The 26,078-nt window shown below is 51.8% G+C and overlaps 7 protein-coding genes across 7 annotated transcripts; 2 read left to right on the forward strand and 5 right to left on the reverse strand.

Annotated features, from left to right (window-relative positions):
• Nucleotides 1–24: 24 nt before the first annotated feature.
• STEHIDRAFT_102773 (uncharacterized protein) lies at nt 25–4,586 on the reverse strand. Its single transcript, XM_007308369.1, has 7 exons — nt 4,082–4,586; nt 2,367–3,326; nt 2,009–2,305; nt 1,145–1,951; nt 789–1,076; nt 422–729; nt 25–363 (listed from the first exon to the last, which is right to left on the reverse strand). Exons 1-7 carry the CDS (start codon nt 4,514–4,516, stop codon nt 264–266), a joined length of 3,195 nt encoding a protein of 1,064 aa, XP_007308431.1. The 5' UTR covers nt 4,517–4,586; the 3' UTR covers nt 25–263.
• A 325-nt stretch (nt 4,587–4,911) lies between these two features.
• On the forward strand, nt 4,912–6,223 carry STEHIDRAFT_124471 (uncharacterized protein). The gene is made up of 4 exons (XM_007308370.1): nt 4,912–5,117; nt 5,194–5,423; nt 5,502–5,631; nt 5,705–6,223. The coding sequence occupies exons 1-4, from the start codon at nt 5,019–5,021 to the stop codon at nt 6,086–6,088; spliced, it is 843 nt and encodes a 280-aa protein (XP_007308432.1). The 5' UTR covers nt 4,912–5,018; the 3' UTR covers nt 6,089–6,223.
• Nucleotides 6,224–10,431: 4,208 nt separating this feature from the next.
• Nucleotides 10,432–14,039, forward strand: STEHIDRAFT_149445 (uncharacterized protein). Its single transcript, XM_007308371.1, has 8 exons — nt 10,432–10,604; nt 10,673–10,726; nt 10,789–10,855; nt 10,920–11,520; nt 11,585–11,983; nt 12,036–12,480; nt 12,533–12,705; nt 12,769–14,039. Exons 1-8 carry the CDS (start codon nt 10,508–10,510, stop codon nt 13,798–13,800), a joined length of 2,868 nt encoding a protein of 955 aa, XP_007308433.1. The 5' UTR covers nt 10,432–10,507; the 3' UTR covers nt 13,801–14,039.
• Nucleotides 14,040–14,279: 240 nt separating this feature from the next.
• On the reverse strand, nt 14,280–16,260 carry STEHIDRAFT_124473 (NAD-P-binding protein). The gene is made up of 5 exons (XM_007308372.1): nt 15,596–16,260; nt 15,129–15,373; nt 14,949–15,059; nt 14,688–14,866; nt 14,280–14,573 (listed from the first exon to the last, which is right to left on the reverse strand). The coding sequence occupies exons 1-5, from the start codon at nt 15,912–15,914 to the stop codon at nt 14,399–14,401; spliced, it is 1,029 nt and encodes a 342-aa protein (XP_007308434.1). The 5' UTR covers nt 15,915–16,260; the 3' UTR covers nt 14,280–14,398.
• A 771-nt stretch (nt 16,261–17,031) lies between these two features.
• On the reverse strand, nt 17,032–18,387 carry STEHIDRAFT_133948 (NAD-P-binding protein; the record flags this gene model as incomplete). The annotated part of the gene is made up of 5 exons (XM_007308373.1): nt 17,032–17,203; nt 17,309–17,487; nt 17,563–17,673; nt 17,739–17,983; nt 18,030–18,387. The coding sequence occupies 5 exons, from the start codon at nt 18,385–18,387 to the stop codon at nt 17,032–17,034; spliced, it is 1,065 nt and encodes a 354-aa protein (XP_007308435.1).
• Nucleotides 18,388–18,865: 478 nt separating this feature from the next.
• STEHIDRAFT_102776 (uncharacterized protein) lies at nt 18,866–21,456 on the reverse strand. The gene is made up of 14 exons (XM_007308374.1): nt 21,133–21,456; nt 20,850–20,876; nt 20,752–20,773; nt 20,590–20,667; nt 20,424–20,497; nt 20,263–20,351; nt 19,830–20,202; nt 19,709–19,754; nt 19,588–19,637; nt 19,499–19,518; nt 19,352–19,439; nt 19,235–19,268; nt 19,068–19,139; nt 18,866–19,004 (listed from the first exon to the last, which is right to left on the reverse strand). The coding sequence occupies exons 1-13, from the start codon at nt 21,360–21,362 to the stop codon at nt 19,128–19,130; spliced, it is 1,143 nt and encodes a 380-aa protein (XP_007308436.1). The 5' UTR covers nt 21,363–21,456; the 3' UTR covers nt 18,866–19,004; nt 19,068–19,127.
• An 803-nt stretch (nt 21,457–22,259) lies between these two features.
• On the reverse strand, nt 22,260–23,797 carry STEHIDRAFT_65015 (kinase-like protein; the record flags this gene model as incomplete). Its single annotated transcript, XM_007308284.1, has 5 exons — nt 22,260–22,472; nt 22,569–22,922; nt 23,002–23,155; nt 23,208–23,345; nt 23,415–23,797. The coding sequence occupies 5 exons, from the start codon at nt 23,795–23,797 to the stop codon at nt 22,260–22,262; spliced, it is 1,242 nt and encodes a 413-aa protein (XP_007308346.1).
• Between the last annotated feature and the right edge of the window lie 2,281 nt (nt 23,798–26,078).

Raw genomic sequence — 26,078 nt, forward strand, 5'->3', positions numbered from 1 at the left:
TCGATCTCTCTCCATCGAGTGAGTAGAATTTCATTCAAGAACGTTCAATCGTTATATTACAGGCGTCAACGTAAGTGCATAAGCAAATCATGAGAACCGTTCCGGGGTATAATTATAAAGACATAGACATATGCTCGAGCAACTAGCATTACAGAAGCAGACCCGTGGAGTGGAATGAAGAAGCCGTGGTTGCCAGCAATCATGGAGGACAGGGAGAAGGGCGAAGTGAAGTACAAGGAAGAAATGCAACAAATTGAACACAATCATCGCATAGTTGGAGATCTCGGACTCCTAACATTGTTCTCGATGTCCGAGATTTGTTGGATCCGTTTATCAGCCAGCTCTCGCTGCCGTTGCAACGACCTACACGATCTCTTCGTCAGAAAAAAAATGCTTGCACGGTAGGAAAGGAGAGACATACTTGATCTGTGTCTCTAACTCGACGATCCGCTCCTTGTATCCTTGCTTCTCCCGCTTCACCTTCTCCTCCGCGGCCCGCAGACGCGTCTCGTACTCCTTCACCCGGGCCTCCCATTTGTTGTCCGCTACCGTCGTCTTCTGGTTCATGTTCGCCATCTTCTCCTCTGCGGAGGCAAGTTGGTTTTGAGCATTGGTTAGGCGACGTTCAGCGTTGGTAGCTCGGGCCTGCAGCGCTCGGATCTCGTTCGAGTCTCCAACTCCTGGACGGCGCATACTCGAAAGCTGAGCCGTGAGCTCTGCGTTCGATGCCTAATCAACCAGCGATTCAGTACCCAGACAACATTGGGAAGTAAAATGACAGAACGCACCCGAATCGCCTCTATCTCCCCATCCTTGGCGTTCATTTTCCTCCTCCAAGTCGACTTGGTATCAGCGTACGTCTTCAAGCTGCCCTCGAACTTGTCGATCTGCTTCCACCTATTATCCAGCTGCTTCTTGATATCGCCCAGCTTCTCGGCGTATCGGGTCTCTGCGTCCTTCACGCGTTGGTCAAACTGAAGCTGTATCTGACTGAGCGACTTGAGCCGGGTGATCAGGTTGTCGTGGAAGACGCTGAAGTTCGTGAATGGCTTCGTCTCCGCCTGGCCGCCCTTCTTCTGTTGAACAACCAGATGGACGTAAGTAGATGCATGAAAAATGACGTGTGTTGGATAATCGTACGCACCGGTGTCTTGTCAACGCCCAAGATCTTATCCATATACTGGTAGATCGTCAACAGAAGAGTGTTCCTCTCCGTCAACTGATCCCTGTACTGACTCTCCGCTACCAACAACGACCTCTGGTCCTTCGACAGCCTCTGCTCCAAGTCATGCGTCTTCGACCTCAAGCTCGCAAGCTCCGTCTCCGAAGCCGTCAAGCTCGCCTTCGTCGAGTCCAACTTCTCCGAGAGGTTCAGTCTGGCCTGGGTCTGAGTCGCTAGTTGAGCGGCGAGCTCCCTGTTCTCTGCGTGGAGGGTATCCACTAGACCATCCCGCTCCCGACTCTTGGTCTCTCTGTCGTCGAGATCCTTCCTCGCACGGGTGAGCTCATCCTCCAGCCGCTCAAGGTCCCGCTTCATACGGTCGACTTCGAGCTGAAGAGAGAACCTCGCCGTCGTATGGCTCTCGCCCAACTTCTTCGACTCGGCCTCCATAGACTGCAGTGCAGACTGAAGGGCAGCGAGATCCGCGTCCCGTTGAGCGAGCAGAGATCGAGTCCGGTCGAGATCGGAGAGGGCGTTGTTAAGGGCTGACTCCTTCGCCTCGAGCGCCCGTTGTTCGCGTCGAAGCTCGGCGTCGTGTTCGCGGTCGGCTTTATCGAACTCGCCCTCGAGGTGCTCTCGGTCCTCGCGCTCCTTACGGATTTCTTCGACGAGGTCCTCGACATGGCGGGCGAGCTCCTCTTGTCGCTCCCGATGAGCACCGATGTCATGCTTGGCGTTCTCATACATTTGGGACATCTCGTCGAGATCCCTCTTCGTGGAGGCTAGTTTCTGCGTAAGGAAAAAGTGTCAGCTGGAATGCTATCATGAAAGTGGAGAACTGCGTACGCCTTTCAAGGCCTCAGTCAGAGCCTCCAGCCGTTCGCGGTCCACTGCCTCGTCTTCTCGAAGGCGGTCGTTCAGCTTTTTGAGCTCGTCATGCTCTTCTTCGAGCTCGTAGATGCGATGCCCGAGTTGCTCGACCTCCCGGTTGGCGGCAGCGATCTCCTCGTCCTTCTCGTCTGACTCCTTCTCGAGATTGGCCAAGGCGATTTCGAACTTCTCGTGAAGATCGTTGGTGTTCGACTCCAGCTCGGCGACATGCATCCGGAGCTCTTCGCATTCAGAGTCACGCTCTGCCAGTGCCTAGAGAAATGAAATGCTCAGTGAAGAAATTCGCGATAACCGAACACAACCATAAACTTACGTCTCGGAGTTCCTCCACCTGCGCCTTGCCCTCGTCCACCTCCACCCTCCATGTCTCGTCGATCTCTTCCAGAATGGTGTTATGCTCGTTGAGCAAGTCGGCGACTTCCTGCTGCTTGAACTCGAGCTCGTCGTCCTTCTGCTGGATCTCGATCGTCGCCGCCGCCAACTTGTCCCTCAGCTCATTCAACCCATCCTGCATTGCCTCCCGCTCCTCTCTCTCTTCATATATCTGCGCCCGACTCTCGCTCCTTTCGATAGACTCCGCCTCCCTCCTACGCTGCAGATCCTCCACCTCCAACCTCAACGTCTCCATCTGATCCATCAAATCCTCCTTCTCATCGTCCCTCAATGCCACAAGATCAGCATGCTCCTCGATCGCAGCCTTCAAGTCCTCATTCTCCGCCTCCAACTCCGCCAACCGCCTCCTCATCCTATCCTTCCGCGCCTCTCCCTCCTCCCCAGCGAACGACGAATCCTCCCGCCTCTGCAGCTCATTCTTCAGCCGGTCCAGCTCCTCCGAGTTGTCCATCAACAGGTCCTTCATGTTCGTCAACTCGCTCTCCAGCTCCTGATTCCTATCCTCCGCATCTCTCAAGGCCATCTCCAGCTCCTCATCCACATCCTGACTCGACTCGACCCTCCGTCTCCTCAGTTCCCTGATCTCTCTATCCCTCTCCTGCAACAGTTCTTCCAGCTCCCTCTCCCTCCTCGACGACCCTCCCTGTGCACCACCACCGCCGCCGTTCTTCTGCGACCTCTCCAGCTCCTTCTCCAGCTCTAACACCAACTTCCTCAACTTCTTCAGATCCATGCCCCGCTGCTGCACCTCGATCTTCAGGTTAATATTCTGCTTCAGCGCGGCGTCAATCTGGTCCGGCGCGAGCTGGGCGAGGCGTTCCTCGAGGAAGTGCACTTTCAGTTTGATATTGAAGTTTTCTTTTTTCAGGTTGTCTATATGCTTTAGGAATAAGAATATGAGAAAGAGTTCGGGGCGGCTGTATGCGAGAGAGAGGAGAGGTGTATGTGTTGGGAAGCCCATGGCGCGTATGGTGGCAAAGTGGGATGAGGGATAGATAAATGGAATGGACGTGGGGCGAGTGTGATTGGATGGCTAAGACGGATGTATGCGAGATGCTAGGATTGCATTCGGGACATAGTTAACTGCAGAGTGGTTTATATATGCGCTTTGAACATATGTGAGAGCGCGATGACCACGTTCTGATTGAGGGTGAGGATAGGGGGAAACCATCGCATCAGAGACGGAATACACGTGTTCGACGCATTATCTGAACAGGGCGTTTCGGCCACGGAGAGGCAATGAGGAGATGTGGGCATGCGAGCAGCAGTGGACAACATGCTTCAGCTACATTGCGAAGGCTGTGCTCGCACCATATAATCATTTCGTGTGAGCTCGTTTTAGGTTGTGGCGCTCTAGTGCCACAGGCGAATGTCGCAGTGTATAGAGTGGGAACCCGAAAAGAAATCTGTGAACATGAATGCCACAAATACAGTGGCCATGGGGAAGACAACGTTGCGGAGATGATATCGAGAATATCGAGGTATATCGTCGTAAATGACCCTAGTTTTGCGCGGCTCATCTTCGCAGAGACGACGGGATACCACCAAAGTACGCAGACGGGCACCATACCAAGAGTCCAGCATCCTGGATAACAGTGCAACATCTTCGCAGTGTAATAAGATATTTAGACACACCTTTTCTTGGTCTCTCAGCGTGAGGTTTACACTCTTCCCAGCAGCTGCGCCGCCCGCCCTCGACCGCTTCCCCCGACCATTCAGAGCTGACTCTGCTAGGTCTTCTGGGGCCTTCCGTGCCGTTCCAAGGATATCCTGAGTCGTCTCGTCTCCACCCTCTTCGTCATGACTGGCGAGCCGTCGTCGGGCCACAGGAGTAGCAGTAACCTCGTCTATTCGACTTTTTGAATTGCGTCGGAGATGGGAAGCATGCTGAGGCGGAGATGGTGTGGTAAGCGGTGCTGTCGATGGTGCGGTCGTTACGGACGATGTAGAAGGTATCCTGAAAGACTTTGCTGGAGTCGAGAAGTCAGAGATGAGTGAACCTAGTGAGAGATCCGGATTGCCGAGAGATTGCACAGACGAGTTGCCTCGACTGTGGTTGGCAAAAGACATGTTTGGGAATGAGCGGTGCTATTCCCTCGTCGTCGATGTCGATGAGCTCGTGTACAAGGCGTAATGGTATGAAATTGGGTGAGGGGAGATGGTACAGAACCAAAATCCAACCAGAGTCCTGTGCCAGACCATCGGACTGTTTCACGGTCACGTGTTGGTGTTTAATGGGGCGACGCGCCACAGGGGGCCACAGCAACGCTTTCCTCTCTTCCACTCGTTGCATGCACACACTGTGCTAAGCTTTCTGTCTTGTAGAGACCTTGGCAGCCACATAATAACGTCTTAGTCAGCTGCCTTCTCTTCAGCCATAATTCACCGCAACGATACCTCTGTTTATCCAGAGACGACGTCCCTTCAAGGACAAGCGAAATCCGAAGCCGGTGGCACTACAATATCCGACTTCACGACAGAGACTCACTTCCTGACTTGTACTCTGTCAGTCATACTAGCCTCACTAACACCAGTGCTTATACTGTGGCTCCTTCTGAAAGCTCAGATAACGATGGCAAATCTATTTCGGACCGAGAACGGGTCTCGCATACGCTTCTACTTCTACAACATCCCCGACGACAGAAAGGCAGAACTGACAGAAAAGATCCAGGTAATATAATTCGCGCCCATCTTTCAAGCTTCGTTAATCCCACCGCTTAACTAATTCCATGGTGTTACTTTGACAGGTACATGGCGGCCGTGTAACGAAAATCGAGCCCGCCGTGCACCCAGACGCCGATACCAAACAATTCGTAATCCTCGTAAACACAGACGCACAGCTCTACAAACTACGCAAATCATACGAAGGCAAAGAGAATGTCCGCATATCGAAGACCGGTGTTGTAGACCTGAGCATCAAGCGTGGCTCTTACAGTCGTTCTTTGCCTCCGTCTATGACTCCGAAGCCTCCTGTAGTGTTCGTAGATTATTTCTCTGCTTTTCTGTTAAACGTTCTGAACCGTGGATGGCCGTGCGACTACTTGTTTTTCCACAGGGAGAGGGTCCCGTATACGGCAGAGGACGAAGAGAATATGGTTCGATGGCTTGCTACACGCATGCCACACAAAGCCGACGGTGGACGCGCCGGAAACCTCGAATGGCAAGAGCTTTGCTCACGCGCGGCAGTGCGATCTAATTCCTCTCATACATCCTCACCGTCCAGTTCTGATATAATTTGCATATATGTGTACGAAACAGCAATACGGCGAGAACGAATGGGCGAAACGCCACACCTGGCAATCATGGCGAGACCACTACAAGCATAAGCAAACAGACTTGGACTCTAGGATCGATAAACTCGTGGAATTGTATCCTCCATCGTCGGATAGGAAAGGGATGGCTCCTGTGAAGCGTTCGGTGAAGAGGCTGAGGAGGTCGGATGCACTTGGTGATGACTCGGATGGGGAAGTGTTTGATCTTAGCGATGATGGCACAGACAAGGAGCAGATGAGGGAGGAGGCGGTGGAAGCGGAAGAAGAGGAGGAGGAAGAAGAAGAAGAAGAAGAAAACTTGTCAGGTAAAGAAGCCTCGGGTGGGGTAGGGAAAAATAGAAAGAGAAGCCTGACAGGAAAGAGTTTGTAGACGTGCTCCGATGTCGCCAATCCTTATAAGTATTCTCCACCGTCCTTTCTCCTCACTCATACTTACACTCTTACTCTAAACTTCGTCCGTCCGACTCATACGACTTTCATTTTCTATAATCTCATAGTGGCCCTCGGATTTTACATTGACGATATGGCACCCAATTGTGGGGTATTGACATGAATCACGCTGGTGGCGCATGGACGCCGTGGTCCTCAGCGCAGACCGATACTTGCTCTTTGGCCTATACCGAGCCTTGGGGATGGATTACTGATCAAGTCGTCCAGACATTAAAAGTGTTAAGCCGGTCATAATCTGGAATCGCTTCTCTGGTAATTTTCTCGGTCCTGCGCTGGCTATCCATCGGCTTCCTGGACGGCCTCGCTTACGAGGGCACTCACTGGGCTGGCAGGCACTACAAGGCACTTACTGTTATATGTCTTGCTTCCCGCGATCTGTATAATAATACCCCACGGACCTGATTTCCTCCCAGTTTCTTCAGATATTCGGCGAGGCTCAGACCCATCCCGAGTTCATCAATCAGGACTTTACGAGTCTGGAGAATCGACTTCCGTGTTTCAAGACCGCAGTGACCAGGTGTTCATTCGCACTCTCATGGACATTTTTATGAAACAGAATGCCTTGATATGGACTCAGTTCCTTGCTGTCGACGAGCCGGGAATGATCATGATGGAGTTTTGGTGCACGCCACTTTGACGCCACTTTGTCCAAGGTGCGTGGCGGTGCAGTGTTATTTGGTACGGCCGAAGCCGAAGCCGAAGCTCCGTGTCCCTCCGCTTTTTGGACTTCCTTTTGAACTTCAACCTCAATCTGCACAGTCGCTCGAGGCTGCCCCATATATCACTCTATAAAGCTCAATAAAGCTGCACTCTTCCTACTTCGCACTCCCCTTGTTAACCTCAAGATGCTTCTTCCGCTTGCAGAGATACCTGTGAACGTTATTGCTTCAAACTCGAACCAGTCATCTCGAGCCGCTCGTCGAAAAGGTCCACAGCTATGTCGTAAGTTCAGTTAACGTCGGGTAGCTTCTATTTGAGTTGAATATCACTGATTTCCCTCTGCCATAAACCGAAGCAGACAATCCTAATATCGTGTCATCCCATGCCGATCCGGGACGGCATGACCTGCGTAGGCATTCTTTGCATGGTTCCAAACGTTGTCTTTTCGCGCTTTATTGATTGTTAAGGGCGTTGTTCAATACAGCTACCGGGCGCGAACATAACTTGGCCACATCAGAAGAGGTGGAACAGCTGGTGTTCCCTCACCCCTCGTATGGCTTCTCGTGACACCCCTCTGAACAATCGGCACAAAAGCACTGACACCTCGTCCATTCACAGGAACTGGGACAAATTTAACCACAATGCTGAACTCGCAGTAGCCAGTGAAATCGACGGTCATGCTTACGGCAAGACGGAAGGCCTCATCGATAGCTTTCTCGGCGACGAAACCCAGTTAATCAATGAGATCACCGAGCACATATACGGTGCCCTCGTCAAAAGCAAAACCTACGATTCCAAACAACGAATTTGGAAAGACATTCCGACGCAGCCTACAAACGATAAAGTCATCTACATTCCACTCGCGATTGTTCTGAACAAGATAATCAAGTTATGTGATGAGACAGAGTACGAGATCTATTGGCGCGACGAGTGTTTCTCTCCGCCGGAAATAAAGTCTCATGAACGTCGGCGCTACCTGATCAACGAAACACGAGCTACCCGCCTACGGTGGCGTGCCATTCATAGTCTGATCGAAGTTGTGAAAGACGAGGACGAGCCCGCCGGTTTACAGCTTTTGCGTCATATACATTCGACGCTGAAGGAGCAGCCTGACCGGCGGTTCATGTACGGCTTTGTGTTTGCGCGGCGTGCGTTGTCATTATGGCAAGTCGATCGAAGTGGTAGCTTAGCGGCTCGTCCATTCGACGTTCACAGAGTACAATTTCCACTTATTTCTCCATAATTCCCGCATTTAACAGCGTATCCTCTTCCTTGAATAGGACCCCAAACAGTTTATTCGTATTATCATAGGATTACTCGTAAAGTCTCCGGAATCACTGGGCTGGGACCCGACGATGCTTCGGTTTGTCATCGACGAAGAACACCCCAATGGCCACGCTCTTCCGTCTTATTCTGTCAAAGACGCTTACTCCGCTTCTGGCCCATACACACACATGTGGATCACCACCGTCGACGCCCCGTGCTCGGCCGCTGGTTCCTCACATAAAACATCTACTGTCAGCGAGATGGATCAAACCTCGAGCGATACCCCCAAGCAGCGTTTCATCTTATATACAGCACTCAGTCTGGCTCGAACGGAAGTTCTTCGTGGACGGGTTACAAGGGTATGGCTGGCATGGAAGTTCGAAGACATGGAGAAACACCAAAAGGATCGCAAGGTATGTCGTCACTTCCTCCACTATCAACCTCTCCAAACTTACGCTCGATAGGTCTATGTTTTCAAGGACACATGGAGAGCCGAACGGCCCGGGCTTGAGGGAGATGGCTATCCTGAAGGTCCTGGCGTCGCGAAGATCTACTCCTATAGTGTCGTTCGAATCAACGGAAGACGAGATGACACTCTGAATTTCATTCGCGGAGGGGTCGAACCATATGAAGCTCGTGCGTCCCTAATCGCGACCGGTGAGAATGAAGCCCAGAGGTCTATCAGAGGTAATCCGCGGAAACGATACCTGTATAGCTTCCCCAGCATCGTGCGTGACCCGCTCGCGGACTTCTCGCCACCAGATATTTTGGAGAAGGTGATACCGAAGGGCGGGCCCTGCAATCGTCTCCACACGCGCTTGATCATGGAGACTTATGGGCTGCCACTTACACGGTTTCGATCTTTGCCCGAGGTAGTTGGCGCATTGCACGATTCTATCCAAGGTAGGTTATCTCTTCGATCTTTGTAACGTATCACTCACCATCTTCGTCTGCAGGCCACGAGTTTCTTTGTTCGCGAGGGATTCTGCACCGTGATATCAGCCAGAGCAGCATCATGATCATACCGGAACCTCAAACCGAGCGAGGCTTTCGTGGAGTGCTTATTGACCTCGACTTGACCATCGAAACGAACATCGAAAGATTGGATATTGTCGGGGACGAGCAGAGTGTAATTTTGATAGATTTCCCCTAAAGCATTGATGAGGCACTAACTTCCTAGACTTTAGGGCACGAAGGCGTTCATGAGCGGAGAGCTTCTCACGGGAGAGGCGTACACGGTCCCGCAGTCCAAGCCACTAGTACTTTCCGACTTCAAGTTGACAGCAGCGACCGCTGAATACAAACCTAGATCGCCCTCCGTGGACATTGCCGTCAGTCATGATGTCGTTCATGATCTCGAGTCCCTTTTCTGGGTTTTGTGCTGGCTATGTGTCTCGTACGAAGGCCCGTCTACTCGACGCACCCACGCTTGGGACAAGGACGAGGCCGTTACCGCCAACCTGAAGGGAGCTATCCGGGCAATGTTCGAGTCGACGGACGCCAGACTTCTCGCGAGTGAAAAGGCCTTGTTCCTCATCAGTGCTCCACAAAAGTCGGAACTCAGGCGGTGGTGCGCCCCCTACTTCCACCCCTTCCTCCCGCTCGTTACCGGGCTTCACAGTACCCTCAAAGATGCTTATGCCACGAGAACATTCACCAAACTGCATACCGAATTTCTCGAACAATGCGCAATCGCGGAGACAATGCACGAAGTCCCGACCTGGAACAACACCGATCCGAAGTACCGCTCCATGGAAGAAGCCGAAGTATCCGCTCGTCAGCGCGAGCAAGATGGACCGCCCACCGAAGACAGTAGTTCTCCGAAGGCATGGAAGCCGAAGGAGGAGACCCAGAGAGACGCACAAGCCCGCCATAAAGAATTCGACAGTAGGGGAAACAATATCGCCGTAGAGCGAGGTGGACCGTCATCCTCTGGCTCGGCTCAGAAACGCTCTATGCGGTTCGAGAACTTATCAGGTGAAGGGCTCTCGGGAGGCGGAGGGAATAATAGAAAGAGAACCCGGACGGGAAAGAGCTCGTAGACGTGCTCCGATGTTGTCATTGGTCAATTCATATTACTCGTCGTGATTCGTGACTTTGGTCAGGTGTTCGTTAGTACTCGGATTGGCATTTTCATAATATGGAACACATTTATTTCATGTCGACGAACCAGATATGGAGTTATTTATGGTGCACTTATGCGCGCCACTTAGTCCAGAGGCGTGTGGCGGTGTGTAAGTTAGGTGGCGCGGCCGAAGCCGAAGCTCCGTGTCCATGACCACGTTTACCTTTATGGGCTTCCTTTTGAACTTCGACCTCAACGACCTCAACACGAGGCCGCGCCATATCTCTCTCTTTGAATATCGACAAAGCCGTAGTCTTCCCACTTCCCACTCACCTTGTCTACCCCAAGATGCTTCTACCACTTGCAGAGATACCTGTGAACGTCATTGCTTCAAACCAACCATCTCGAACCACTCGTCGACGCCCAACAGGGCCACCGCTGCGTCGTAAGTAGAGTTTCGGGTTGTTTTTACTTTAATTGTATATCGCTGACTTATCTCTGTCACAATCAAAGCACACAATCACAATATCGCGCCATCTTGTGCGGGTCCGGAGTATCATGACTCGCGTAGGTATTTTTTGCAGGCTTCCAACACGTTGTTTCCTCACGCGTTTCCTGATTCGACACAGTCATCGCGCCCGAGTATAACTCAACCTTTTCAGAAGAGGACGAACAGTTGGTGTTCCCCCACCACTCGTATGGCTTCTCACACCCCTCTAAACACTCCGCACAAAGGTTCTGACACCTCGTCCCTCGACAGTCACCTTCGTAGCTCTATCCGCGATGCTGAAGATGCCGTCACGAGCGAGATGAATGGTCATGCCTACGGCGAAATCGAAGGCCTCATCGATAGCTTTCTCGGCGATGACGCCACACTCATCAACACGACCACCGAACGCATATACAGAGCCCTTGTCAAAAGCAAAGCCTATGACCCCAAGGGAAAAATTTGGAAGGGACTTCCGACGAATCCCAAGAACGAGAAAATCCTTTACACTCCACTCACGGCTCTTCTTAATAAGATACTCCTGTTATGTCCTGAGGCAGCGTACGAGGTCTATTGGCGCGATGAGCATGCATCTCCTCCGAAATCAGACTTCCAGGACCAGAGTCGGCCTGATCTGATTAACGCCACACGAGCCGCCCTCCTATGGTGGCGAGCCGTCCATAGTCTGATCGAGGTCAAAAAGGAAGAGGACGACCCTGCCGCTTTACAGCTTTTGCGTTATATACGTTCAACGTTGAGAGAGCAACCCGATCGGCGGTTCATGTACGGCCTTGTGTTTGCGCGGCGCGCGCTGACTTTGTGGCACGTCGATCGGAGCGGTAGTTTGGCAGCACCTCCATTTGACATTCACAAAGTACGTTCTGCATTTGTTCCTCCGTAATGACCACGCTTGACAACGTATTCTCCTCCTTAAACAGGACGCGAAACAGTTCATTCGTATCATCGTGGGATTGCTCGTAAAGTCTCCGGAATCACTGGGCTGGGACCCGACGATGCTTCGGTTTGTCATTGACGAAGAACACCCCAAGGGCCACGCTCTTCCGTCTTACGCTGTCAAGGACGCAAAACCCGCGTCTACCCCATACCGGCGCATGTGGATCACCACCGTCGATGCCCCATCCTCCGCCGCTGTCTCCTCTCATAAGTCATCTACTGACGAAAAGACCGATCCCACCTCGAACGTTATACCGCAGGATCGCTTCATCTTGTATACGGCACTGAGTCTGGCTCGAGCGGAAGTTCTTCGTGGACGGGCCACAAGGATATGGCTAGCTTGGAAGTACGAAGACATGGAGAAAGATCAGAAGGATCGCAAGGTATGTCGTCACGCCCTCCAACCTCTACTTCATTCAAACTCACACTCGGCAGGTCTTTGTTTTCAAGGACGCTTGGCGAGATGAGCGGCGAGGTCTTGAGGGAGATTATTATCGTGAAGGTCCTGGAGTCGCGAAGGTTTACTCCCACAGCGTCGTGAGAATCAACGGAAGACGAGACGATACCCTAAACTTCATTCGTAGAGGAGTCGAACCATCTGGGGATGCGTTACTGATCGCAACCAATCAGACCGACGGCCGAAAGTCTTTTGAAGCTTATGAAAATAATCCATTCAAACCAGATCGGTATCTTTTCCCAAGCATCATGCACGGCAAGGCTTCGGGCCCCTTGGAGGGAGATATTCTGGAGACGGTGAAGCAGAAGAGCGGACCTTACAATCGCCTCCACACGCGCTTGATTATGGAGACGTATGGACTACCACTTCCACGTTTTCGATCTTTGACGGAAGTAGTTGGCACATTACACGATTCTATCCAAGGCAGGTCCCTCTTCGACCTTCACAACCCATCACTCACCATCATCGTCTCCAGGTCATGAGTTTCTTTGCTCGCAAGGTATCTTGCACCGTGACATCAGTCAGGGCAATATACTTATCATACCAGAACCTCATACCGAGCGGGGCTTTCGTGGGGTGCTCATTGATCTCGACTTTGCCGTCCAAATGAAGACTGAAAGACGGGCTACTATTGGGGATGAGCGGAGTGTAAGTCTGATTCATTTTCTCTCAGCATCGAAAACGCGCTAACTTCCTCCATTGATGCCGTAGGGTACAAGAGCGTTCATGAGCGGCGAGCTTCTCGTAGAACGCGCGTACAAATCTCTGAAGCTCACGTCGCAGTCCTCCTTCAAATTCACAGCAGCGACCGCTGAGCTCGACCTTGAGGCGGATCCCGAAGTTAACGTTGCGATCAAACATGATATCGTTCACGATCTCGAATCCTTTTTCTGGGTTCTGTGCTGGCTATGCGTCTCGTACGAAGGCCCGTCCACTCGACGCACCCACGCTTGGGACAAGGACGAAGCCGTTACCGCCGACCTGAAAGGAGCTATCCGGGCAATCTTCGAGTCAACGGACGCCAGACTCCTCGCGAGTCAAAAGGCCTTGTTCCTCATCAGTGCTCCAAAACAGTCGCAACTCAGGCAGTGGTGCGCGCCCTACTTCTGCCCCCTCCTCCCGCTCGTTGCCGGACTTCACAGTACACTCAAGGACGCTTATGCCACGAGAACCTTCACCAACCTGCATACCGAATTTCTCGAACAGTTTGCTTTTGCGGAGACAATGGGGCGAATAACAACGTGGAACGACACCAATCCAAAGTACCGTTCCCAGGAAGAAGCCGAAATGGCCGCTCGTCAATGCGAGCGAGATGGTCCGTTAACCGAGGACAATAGTCCTCCGGAGGTATGGAAGCCGAAGGAGGAGATAGAGAGAGACATAGAAGCCCGCCGTAGAGAATTCGAAAGTAGGGGAAACACTACCCCCGCAAAGCGTGCCGGACCTTCATCCTCTGGCCCGGGTCAGAAACGCTCTGTGCGGTTCGATGGCGATGACTCGGCGGAGGACGCCTCTGCTGCATCGAGCAGTAGTCTACCTAGGATAACTTCGAAACGGCGGCGGGAAGCGGACGACGGCGTCGTTGAAGGTGATGGCGCCCATGCGTCATCATCCGCCACTGGTTCTCGCCACTCTACTCGTTCGAAAACCAAGGCAGCTCAAGACGGCCGTACTGCGACAGCTACTGGCTCTCGACCTGCGAAGGCGACGAAGCCGCGTTCCAAGAAGCGTGCCAGAAAGTAAACCATATCACCCACCGTGGGCAATGCCCTGATGTCTTTCTCATACCTTGCTATCCTTGTTTCCTCGCTTCGCTCCCATCGCTATTCGCCCACACTATTCCATCCGTGGTTTAGTATCGCTATCTCTCCCTGTCCTACAATTGCTTTCTCAAGTACTCTTCTCGCTGAAATCGTATCGCACCGTCTCTGTATATCAAATTGTTTTCATTGCGTCGTTGACTGGTATGCAATAGTCATTCTAACACAAGTCCAACTAACGTGAGTATGCGACGGTTGAGATCGTCAGGTATTGACACTCCACTTTGGGAAGCTTGAAAAGGACCTTCGACTGAGCACTGAGATGTTTTTTAGAGTCCTATCGTGGACAAGGCCAGAATTATCGTTCTAGTCCATCAATCGACCGTAAGGTTGTCCACCTGCTTTGACCAAATCAATGGCTAGGCTGTGTGGAGGGTCGTCGTCGTTGTCGATACAAACTAGTTGAGCAAACACAACTTGAACGATTCATTCCCAGATATAGAGTACATACACCGTACACTTTACTCGTCCCCATCACTCGTACAATCCCCGGGCCTTGCGGCAGAACCGATATTCATCACTCACTGCGCAACCCGAATCACAATCTTACCCGAATGCTGCCCTTTGCCCAAGTACTCCACAGCCTGCTTCGTCTCCTCAAAGGGAAAGACTTTGTCGATATGCGGTCTGATCTCATTCGTCTCTGTGAATCTGAGCATGTCTTCGTGCAGTTGTTTCGATCCGACATTGATCCCGCTATGTATGTAACAAGCAACATAATTGTAAGCATGCTGTCACGAGCGAAGAGTATGGTGTGGTATGGCACGGGCTATGGCACTGTTCGAGAACATCGAGGAGAAAGAGACTTACCGTAAATATGCACCCTTCACTAACGACAACATCGGCACATTTGGGCTCGCTTTCTGTTCGCCACCCAAAAATCCGATACAACTGATCGACCCGCCTGGCACGACACAGTTGAAGCAGCGTTCGATCTCGTTGATGCCGACGTTGTCGAGGATGTGGTCCGCGCCGCGGTTATTCGTGAGCTGTTGTGTCGAATGAAGCAATCGAGGCACGATTATGAGTAAAGCTGTCCTTAGATGCTGCCAGATTTTTGGCGAAACATACCTTAAGGACTTCCTTATCCCAGTCTTGGTTCGTCTTGTAGTTAATCGTATACGTAGCCCCCAACTTCTTCGCAAGCTCTAGCTTCTTGTCCGAACTCGACGTGATGATGGTCTGATTTTCACCACATCAGCCACCACATTTCCCTGCTCAGTACGTTATTCAAATAGGGGAGGAACACACCTTCGCACCGGCCTTGCTCGCAAATAACAATCCCATGATACTCACTCCTCCCGTTCCTTGGAACAACACCGTCTGACCCGGCTTCAACGGGATACCGCCATAGAGCGCGTTCCACGCTGTGACGCCGGCACAGGGGAAGCAGGCCGCTTCTTCGTAAGAAAGGTGAGATGGGATGGGGAGGAGGCCGGTGGATAGGAAGGTACGATAGTTCTGGAGGACGCCGTCGATTGGGGCTCCGAGTCCACCTGTGTTCAAAAAAAAAGAGTATATTGGGAAACGAGCGTCAGTCAATTGTGACAAGATGGAGGAAGTCGGAAGGTTGAAAGAAAGATAGGGGCTGATGTGGCGCAAAACAAAGGAGGAAAAGGCGCGCTGTGGCGCCCGCCGGCGCGATCGCCACGAAAATAAATACCCAACAGAAAAATGACGATGACTGTATCCGTAAGATTTCAGACGATATTACGCACCATTCCAGTCCAACTGAGGCCCGTATAAATTCCCCTGATCAAGATTCGCCGTAACTCTATCTCCGACCTTCCACTGCGTAACACCCTCGCCCACCTCTACCACCTCTCCCGCCATATCGCTCCCCATAATCGGCTCTTTCTTCGTCGGCAGCGGATACAAGCCGTGAGCTACGGCAAAATCTCTGAAGTTCAAAGACGCGGCGTGGATGCGGACGAGAACTTCGTGGGTTTTGGGGGAAGGGATTGGTGCGGTGTGTTTAGTTATGCCGGAGGGGCCGGTGGCGGAGGAAAGGCGGTATGAGATATTCTCTTCGGCCATGATGCTTTTGGAGCAGATATTCGGTTGTAGAGCCTGGTGTTAGTGAGGAAGAAGTGTGGTCCCGTCGCTGATGGTTCTCTAGGCCTTTATATACAGACGGATGAGCAGTATGACCGATGAGATGAGCACGACGCTGAGGTCATGACAACAGATAGGCACATCATCAGACACGGATGACCGAGGCTCCTATACGAGGGAAGATTCGAGAGATGGTGGATCAAAAGATCTTGGGATGTGAACTTTGGAGCCAATAGAGCGAAGAAGTTGAGGAAAATGTTTCATGCAACAACCATTTGTGGAAAATTGACACAAGATGGAGTCGAGATGGAGCCTAGGGTACATCATAGGGAATGTAAGCAAGCGCGGTGAGACACCAGGAGAGCCTCTCGAGGCGATGTAGACGAGCAGCGGATGGGGTTGAGTCCATGCTGGCCCATGGCGCCGACAGTCAAGAATGTGAGCTTTCTGAGTCGTGGGACTGTGGCGAGCGTCATTACTTTCTGGGCCACTTCAAGGTCGTTCGGAAAACCAGGTAACTTTTCGGCCAAAAGTTAGAAGAAGTAACTTTTGGCTGAGAAAAGTTAGACCTCGAAGTTACTTTGTTTATAGCCATCCTGCAGTTACGTGCGCGTTACTTCTTATGCTCGAACATAGCCGGCTACAAGGACATTATTCCCTGCGTCACTCAGAGCGAAGACCTCACAGTGAATGTTTACTGCACCGCACGAATCACGATCTTTCCCGAATGCTGCTCCTTGCCCAAATACTCAATCGCCTCCTTCGCCTCCTCAAACGGGAAGACGCGATCAAGGTGCAGCCTGACCTTGTTCGTCTCGACGAACCGCAGCATTGTCTCCGAATAAGTATAGTACAATATTTACTATCAAGTTTGGACTGATGTCCTCAGTGTTATCGGCTCCCAGCCAGGACGGATTTTTGTCCGGGAATGAGAAGAATGATCAAGACATATCTGGATTCTGAATTCGACCGTATCAAACAGTCCTACAGTCACATGCCCGTTACTGCATATGCTCGAACAAAGCCAACCAATAACGACTCAATGCACGGAAGTATCATTCCCTACACCACCCAGAGCGAAGACCTTCGTGGATGTTTATTACGCCACCCGAATCACAATCTTGCCCAAATGTTCTCCCCTCCCCAAATACTCAACCGCATCCTTCGTCTCCTCAAACGGGAAGACTCTATCGATGTACGGTTTGATCTCGTTAGTTTCGATGAAGCGGAGCATTTCGTCAAACAATTGTTTCGAGCCGACATCGATCCCACTGTGTAATGAGGTCAACACGATAATCAGTATAATGTTGTAGGATATTACCAGTGAAGAGTATGCCGCGATATTGCATGTGTCGAGAAGAATAAAAGAGACATACCGCAAGACCGAACCTTTCCTCAAAGCCATCATCGGCACATTTGGGCCCACTTTGTGCGCTCCACCCAGAATCCCGATGGAACTAATGGATCCACCAGGCGCGATACAGTTGAAGCAGCGTTCGATCTCGCTGATGCCGACGTTATCGAAGATATGGTCCGCGCCGGCATTCTTCGTGAGCTGCTTGAGCAAAACGAAACGGTCAAGGTCTCTAAGTGAAGGCAGAGCACAAAGCACGGAAGTTAGGAGACGTACCTTCAAGACTTCTTGGTCCCATTCCGGGTTCTTCTTGTAGTTGATCGTGTGAGTAGCACCCAACTTCTTTGCGATTTCCAGCTTGTCATCGGAGCTCGAGGTGATGATAGTCTACTCCAATCGCATCAGTTACTGGTCCCTCTCCTGCCACTGAAGTACTATGAAAGGTGACGTGCCTTCGCTCCCGCCTTGCTCGCGAATTGCAGTCCCAAGATACTTACGCCTCCTGTCCCCTGGAACACTATGGTCTGTCCCGGCTTCAGTGGAATACCACCATATAATGCGTTCCACGCAGTGACGCCAGCGCAGGGGAAGCAGGCTGCTTCTTCGTAAGACAGGTGAGGAGGGATGGCAAGGAGGCCGGTGGTCACGAAAATGCGATAGTTTTGAAGAACGCCGTCAATTGGGGCGCCGAGGCCACCTACACAAATAGATGATGATCAGTACCGCAATGACTCATTACAGACAGGGAGAAAGGCTAATGAAGATAACCGTCTGAAACTGACCCTTCCAGTCTAACTGAGGACCATACAAATTCCCTTGATCAAAGCTCGCGGTGACCCTATCCCCGACCTTCCACTCGGTGACGTCCTCGCCCACTTTGACCACCTCACCCCCCATGTCGCTGCCCATGATCGGGTCCTTCATGACCGGCCACGGATAGATACCGTGCGCGACAGCGAAATCTCTCCAGTTCAGGGACACGGCATAGATGCGGACGAGGACTTCGTGAGCTTTGGGAGTGGGGATCGGGGTGGTATGTTTGGTGATCCCAGAGGGGCCTGTGACGGAGGTAAGACGGTAGGCAATGTTCTGCTGAGCCATGCTGCGTTTGGAGTAGATTGTTTGGAGGCTAGTGGAAATGTTAGTGAGTGTGAAGGACGAGACAGCTGGCTCTTATATAGGTTTTCGTGGATGGTATGACAGCCGAGCTAGACAGGGCGTCGAGGTGCATATCATCCAAGACGGAGAGCCACGGCTGGCGTGTGAGTGAATAGTGGGGAGATGCCAGGTCGAAAGTGACTAGGATGCGAAAATTGGCGGTGATAGAGCAAAAAGGCAATGAAAAGCGCTTGATGAAACAGGCCTCTCAGGGATCTTGACGCAACACGGAGTCTGAGGTGCATAATATGGAAGGTAAGTCAACTTCGAGAGTCAACTTCGAGAAGAGCGCAAGGGAACGTTTGTAAGACGACGCAGAGGAATAGAGTCAGTCTGACACGGATAAAGTGAAACCTAGTCCGTGCAGATATTATTTTGTTCTGGCCGGTAAGTCGAAGGGAGGGAGTAGTTATCATGACGGAGGCATACTCGTTCTGGACACCATCCTGTATAATAAATTTACAGCACAGTCTTGACGATACGAAAGATCATACATATGCGACCATGGTCGACATAACGCAGACTTTTGTTAGAATATCGTGTGATCACAATCCCCGTGTCTGCCCCCGACGCCGAGCGAAACTGTCAGCGAGCGCTGAGAGAAAGGTTAGTGCATTACTCACTCGCTTTCGCACCCCACAGCCAACACCCATCCTCTGCATTTTACACTTAACCCTCCTCTCTTAAAAGTACGCCTGAAATGAATCCAGAACGATGGGTCAGAATCAGTGCTTGAATCCACACAGCCCAGGCCTAGAAAGATAACAGTGATGGATGGCATTTCACGTACCGCAGCGTTGGGTGGGCTGCCAACACCCCCGAGCCTGTTACATTCGGTATATGCATGCATCAAGGCTCACGTCAGAGCTACCACCCTCGAACAGAATGGGGAAAAAACCAAACGTACACATTCAAAGGCCACGAAGAGAAGAAGAATGTGTATCGCTTGGTCGAGGCGCATATGTCGGACAGGGCTTCGAGGTCAAAGAACTCGCCTGTGAAAGGGCGTCAACTCAAAGATCCTGCACCTCTACTACAAAGGATGAAAGCGTACCGATGGGCATACCCCATAACCTGAGAGTAAAGTAACCATCAGCAAGCTCGACAAGAGATGGCACAAATAGATAGCGAACAAGGGCATACCCGAGAAGAGTTTGATGCATATGGGGTACTCCTTCCGGCGTGGGCCATCGCTAGATTGGATTCATGATAAAACAATCGATGGGTCCGAATCCAAGTCCATCAAGTCGAGTGGATTATTCACCTCCAATGTAGGTTGATCAGACGCCACAGCCGCGAAATGATTATCCCTGCCATCAGAGAGATTGATACTTATTAGCATTCATGAAAACTTGCCACGCAGACCGTGCCCGTTTCATACTCACCACAAAAACCGCTTCATCTCCTCGCTCTGCTCAATCCCTGCGAACTGTTCCCCCTTTCCAGCTCCGATACCCCCATGTACTTCGATTTCACTCAGCCTTTCCCGCTCCTCCACACTCGCTTCTTCAAACCTACGTATGAACCCCATCCTGATTAGTAAGATATCGCCGCGACGGAACGTGACGCCTTGGGATTGAGCGCATGCGAGTAGTTCAGAGACCTGGATAGGGTGCGAGGTCCAGGGGTCGTAGGGGAGGTTGGCGAGGGCGGAGGGCGGAGAGAAGGGGGAGGTAGTGGAGGAAGAGACTTGTGATGATTGAAATCCGACAAGGTCGAGGAGGACGCCACGGCCGCAGATTCCGTGCTGGGCCCAGTCTGTCGTGTGTCGCAGAGATTAGGGCCGGTCTGAAAGGAAGTTTAAGCAGTGGTACATACTATGTATCCCAAGCTTGATCAACTCTGGGTCGACAGTCCCCGGCCCATTAAAGGAGATTTGGCCGTCTGGGAGCGAACGCGCTGGGACACTAAACGTGATGATAGGTCATGAGTTTGATTCGTGAACGGCAATGCCTCTAGAGTACATAAAGGGAACGCACCCTCCATAGCACATCTCGTGCTCTATGAGCGGGAAGTGCTTCATTCCGTCCCACTGGGTTCCGGATTGAGTATTCTGGACACCGAAATACACAGTCACAACAAATGGAATCATCTCGTGAGTAACAAAACAAAGATTTCCACGAGGAAGGTAGGGGTGTAACGCACGATATGCAGCTCGTCATCACGAACAGTAAATGCCTTCATCCACGTACGGTGTTCTGGTGCCTTGCGATTGAAAAAGGGCTACCAGCACCAATTTCAGGTCACGATTTTCAAGTCAACGTTTACCTCAGACATTCAATGGCTGACTGAGCACAACTGACGAACCTTAGCTGGGAAGTTGATAGGCCTAGTCAGGTCGAAGCATATGGCCCATTCGTCAGCAACAAGATTCATAGGTCAGGCTTAGAAGGCACTGGGCTCACCAGTTCAACGCGACGGTCTTGCCAGTTCTAGAAAGGTTGAATGAAAACGATGTCCGTTAGCACAACCTTTCAATAGCCACCGCCACAACAACGATCAACCGGCACGCCACAAACTCCTATTCCCACACTCGCTGCCCCACAGTTAATAATTCCCTCTCATGCAGTTTATCCCCATCCATTTATTTCCTGTACCATACCGCTAGAACAGCCCCAAAACCGCACACGACATCAAAGTACCCGAGGATAGATCGAAGAAAAACCAAGAATAAATGGCAAGACCCACCTAACCTCCTCTTGCGCCCCCCTCTTCACCACCCCCTCCGTCAACAAATTGATTGTCCCCAACTGATCGTTCGGGCCCCATACATCCCACGCACAACCTACAAAGTTCCTATACTTCGGGAGCTCATCGAACGACGGGAGGGGTTTCTCTGGCTCCTCTTTGTTCATATTGTTGCCGGTGAGAGAGTCGGGTTGAAGGTGGGCGAGGACGGATTGGAGACGGGAAGTCATTTGTATTTGTATGATCTCTTGTTGGCAGGTAGGATTGATATTGGAGGATTTGTTCGCTCAGGGCGAGGTTCCCAGTACGGACGGGTAACAGTCGTCGCGCGGGAGTTGGGAGAGAAGGTTCAAAATCCTGCACTGCCGCCACCATCAACTTTTATACAACCCTAAATCCAGCCAACAGCCAACGACAGAACGAACATCCGCTCGGCCGCGGGCACCTGTGCCTGTCCAACGAGAACATGCCGTACTCCATTGGAAGCGAATCGCGTACTGCTCTCGGCCCATGAGCGATCCAGCACGGGAGCGTTCTCATGCTCCATTCCATACAGCAGCTGAGGTCTCTCAGAAGGACCGAAGAACGATGACGACAGACATCCACCAATGCCTGGATGACTCATGGCTAAACGGGATCTTTCAGTGGGTCACCGCTCGCCCGAGTGACACAGCTGGGCGGGGTGTGAGAGGTCATAGGAACATGAGGAGATAGACACCAGAACACCCAGGCATCGAAGAGCTTGAGCGGGACTCCTCGTATCCGCTGTTGTGGTCCATTCAAGGGCCTGCACTGTATTGCTCTCAAGACCTCGGATCGGACATGTACCTCCAATTAGATGGTGGGAGCGATTCACAGACGGCATTCGCAGGCCTGACTTCTTACGGTTGTAGGGCGCCATACCATCAGTGTAGCTTCGTGAACACGATTGGTCGAATGTCTGGAAACGATCACAGAGACAAGGGTGAAGAGTGAGACACAAAACTTCAGCCAAGATTACTGCACAAGAACACAAACACAACCACAAACCACAACACACGAGGGCGGTTCGCCGGAACTCCCACCCGACTCCTCGCCACACAGAGACGCCTCTACTTTCCCTCAAGCCATTGACCCAACTGAGCGATCTAGGTGCCTCGTATGAACTGATGCCCCAGTGCCTCCTTCGGCGTGATCCTCCTCGCCGGATCTAGCACGAGACATTTCTCCAACAGGTCCACAAAGGAGCTCACCATCTTCCTCTCATCATCCTTCATCGCCTGTGCGGCCACACCGCTCGGCATAAGTCGCGCACGAAGATCGCGCGTCGGTTTAGCCAGGTGAACCTTCTTGATGACGTCCTAGAAACAGGAGACACAAAAACCGAATACAACATCAGTAGGCATCCGACAAAGATCACGAAGGAAGAAGGGTGTGAGAGCAGACAGACGACTCACATTCCCCGTAACCCTATCAACATCAACACTCAAAAACGCCCCCATCTCATCAAAATAAACATCCCCGAACCTCGCTCTCTTCACCATCTTCCCATTGAACCGTCCCCTGCACTCCTGCATCAGCAACAACATCTGATTGTTGCTCTTCCCTGGGAACAGAATCTTCCCCGTATAGAGCTCGTACAGCGTGCATCCGATGGACCAGATGTCGAGCGCGGGGTCGTAGGGGATGCCAAGGATGATTTCGGGGGCGCGGTAGAAGCGAGAGACGAGGTAGGGTGTAATGTCGTTTTCGGAGGCGTCGGACGCGGAGCCAAGATCGCAGAGCTTGAGCAGGGTTTTCGAGTCGTTGACCTGCGAAGAGTGGTATCATGACGGAATAGAAAGTCAGCGGGCGTGTGCAGTCAGACGATCGCCTAGGGGACAGACATACCAGAATATTGTCGGGCTTGATATCCGCGTGCATCACGTTGCACTTCCTTAGAAGACTCATCGACAAGAAAAGCTGGTGAGCGTAGGCCCGCACCGCGCGAATATTGAGTCCGACATCTTTTCCGAACCGTTTTACGACGTCCCGCAGGTTCATGCTGTAAATGGATCAGGGATGGGGCGAAAGTTATAACATAGAAGCCCGCCCACCTCAAAGACTCGAAGACAAGACAGAGATGCCCCCTGTGCTCGAATGTTCGCTCGAGCTTGACTACATGTTTCTTATCCTCCGGGTCGGCCTGTCTAAGCTTGTTGAGCATTTGGACTTCTTTGAGCCCCGCTTTATACCTGTGCAAACAAGGAAATTGTTGTAAGCTTACAGTGAAGAACAGGAACAAGGAAAAAAAGACGACTCACATCGACTCTTGACTCCTAATAATCTTAATCGCCACCTCCCTCTCCTTCCCACTTCCGCTCCCACTCGCTCCATCCGTCTGTCCTCCCTGTCCCTGCAAATCATCCTGCAACACCCTCGCCCTCACCACATTTGCAAACATACCCTTGCCCAAGGACGAAAAGACTTGATACCGACCTCCATCCAAGATCTCACCAAGGACGATCTGGTAATAGCCTTCTGAATCAGACGCGGTATCGAGAGTAGAGGTGATAAGGACTGGTGCAGGGACGGTCGGTTTCTGAATAAGGGAAAAACGCAGAGATGATATGTTAGCCGAAGCCTCCTCGTAATCAAACAGGAACACAGAAGAGTAAGAACATACCGCGACCTTCTTCCTCTTCATTTTCTTCGCCTTCTTCTTCTCACCACTCGCAATCGCAAACATGTCATCCAAGTCATCCTCTTCCTCCTCTTCAACGACTTCCTCTTCCTCTTCAATCATCTCTACATCCGGTACCTCGCTGGACTCCTGCTTCACCTGAACACCATTACCATTACCATTGGTATACACATGCCCATTCCCTCTGACGCGTCGTTCCTCGTCCTCACGGCGATCAAGACTGGGGTCGTAGTCGGCTGCCGAGATTTGTTGCGTGCCATCTGCATGTCCGCTGACCGTAGCCGCCTGAGCTTGGGCTTCAACTTGGGCGGACTCTTCGTCGCCCGCTTTAGCAAGCTCGAAGTCATGTGGCGTGGGCGACGCGGAAGCGGAAGCACCTAACGACCCAACCAGCCCAACAAAAAGTCAGTCAATCAGATACGGAACTTACTAGTCGAGGAAGGTGTAAACTTAGAACACTTACGCGTATCGTCGACATTCATCTTTTCGTCTTGGCCATCTACCTTTACGACAGGCTGCGATTGAGACTGAGACTGAGATACGGTTTGATCAGCATCAGAAACATTCATATTCTGAGGCGGCTGGACCGCACTGCTCTGAAGTCCCGTTTCCATCCCGGTCCCCAGCGCTGGACTAGGGCTGGGACCCACTGCTGGAGTCACCGCCGCTGTCGTGGGCGTAGTCTGGCTGGCAGCAATAGAATTAACGCTGGAGACGCCTGCATATTTCGCACGGATGGCTTCGCGTTTGGCACGGCGTTCGGCGAGGGTTAATTCAAGTGGTTTCGGTGAAGGAGGGAGTTCAATTTCAGGTTCGGGTTCAGGGGCTGGGGCTGGGGCCGCGGATCGTTGGGTAGCTGAAGTGGTGGACGAGGAAGCGGCAGGTGCAGTTTGAGTCCTGTCCCGAGGACCGCGAGGGGGTGAACCACGGCGACGCGGGGGTGGTGGAGTGGGGTCGCGAGCAGGAGGATGAGGAGAGATCCTAAACGCAAGACACGCGATGTCAGTATGTGAGCCGCTGGATGGTAGGAACGAGAACGATACTCACTCGCCTTCTTCTTTGTCCGACTCTGATATTTTTGCACCATTAGTCGCAGGAGGCTTGGACCCATGTGTCGAGTGACCGTTTACTGATCCTCGGGAGGAAGCGGGCGATCTGCGACGGAGTTCATCCTTCCTCTTTGGGGAGTCGTATGGGAGGACGTCCCGCCTCGAATGACCATATTCTCGAGAACGTGCGCTATCCCTGCTGTGGTCCCGCCTAGAGGACCTGTGATCGTCGTAGTCTCGTCCTCTGCCGCCGCCACCGGAAAAGGTAGACCTTCTATCAATGTCCCTATCTCTGTCAGAATATCGCCTGTCCCTCTCTCTATCTCTATCACTATGCCGTCTGTCCCTGTCGCGCTCGCGATCTCTATCATGCGGCCTGGACGAAGCAGAACTCTTCAAATGGACATCTCGCCAGTCTCTAGGAGTATGTGAGTCTTCCCTTGGCCTTTTATGAGAATCAAAATCGCTGCCATTGCCGTTGGAGATCGAATCGTGGGGACGCTTAGAGCCTGAAGAAACGTTAGTCATGGTTGAATGCAATGATGGGGCTGGCACAAGACCGCACAAAGAAGCGAAAAGTGGAGGTTATGGGGATGAGAGAAGATGAGGGCTGACAAGTGAAAAATGCTGTCAAGGTCGAGAACGACGAGGGTGCGGGGAGATGACGATACGGTAGATGATGGCGGGGGCAAGGAGCTCAACGTCGTTGACGATGATGAGCGCGCGAGGCAAAGCCGTGCTTGAGCCGGAGCGTGCCGGCCTGCCCCGACTCCGACGTCATGTGACTAAACCGCAAGAAGATCGCAACTTGCAGCCTTTTCGTCGAGATTTCTTGAGAGAGACTACGACTTTGCTAGGGTCGATTCGGGGTGTTATTTGGTGCGTATCTCATGTGCATTTATACTTTTCGACTCTGACCTGATCCCACAGAGACATCGCTATGTATGATGCAGACCGTGTTTAATTAGAGGCTCAGCCTCCCAAGCTACCTTTGCATCATGAATACACAGATTCGACTTCCATCGTGTGCACCATTTGACCTCCAAGCTACTATGCTTATACGCGCTGCGTACCTTTTCTTCATGAAGCTGACCGATCGTGATTATATCATACATTGGCGCTTCACAAGGACTTGAATAAGCCATCAGCTGTCAAGATCAAGGACCGTCGCGACTACTTATAGGACATCGAGGACTACGTCTGCAGGCTACATTCTTACACGCTGTTCTCCCATC

The sequence above is a fragment of the Stereum hirsutum genome (assembly GCF_000264905.1).
Source record: "Stereum hirsutum FP-91666 SS1 unplaced genomic scaffold STEHIscaffold_15, whole genome shotgun sequence".
Taxonomy (NCBI): domain Eukaryota; kingdom Fungi; phylum Basidiomycota; class Agaricomycetes; order Russulales; family Stereaceae; genus Stereum; species Stereum hirsutum.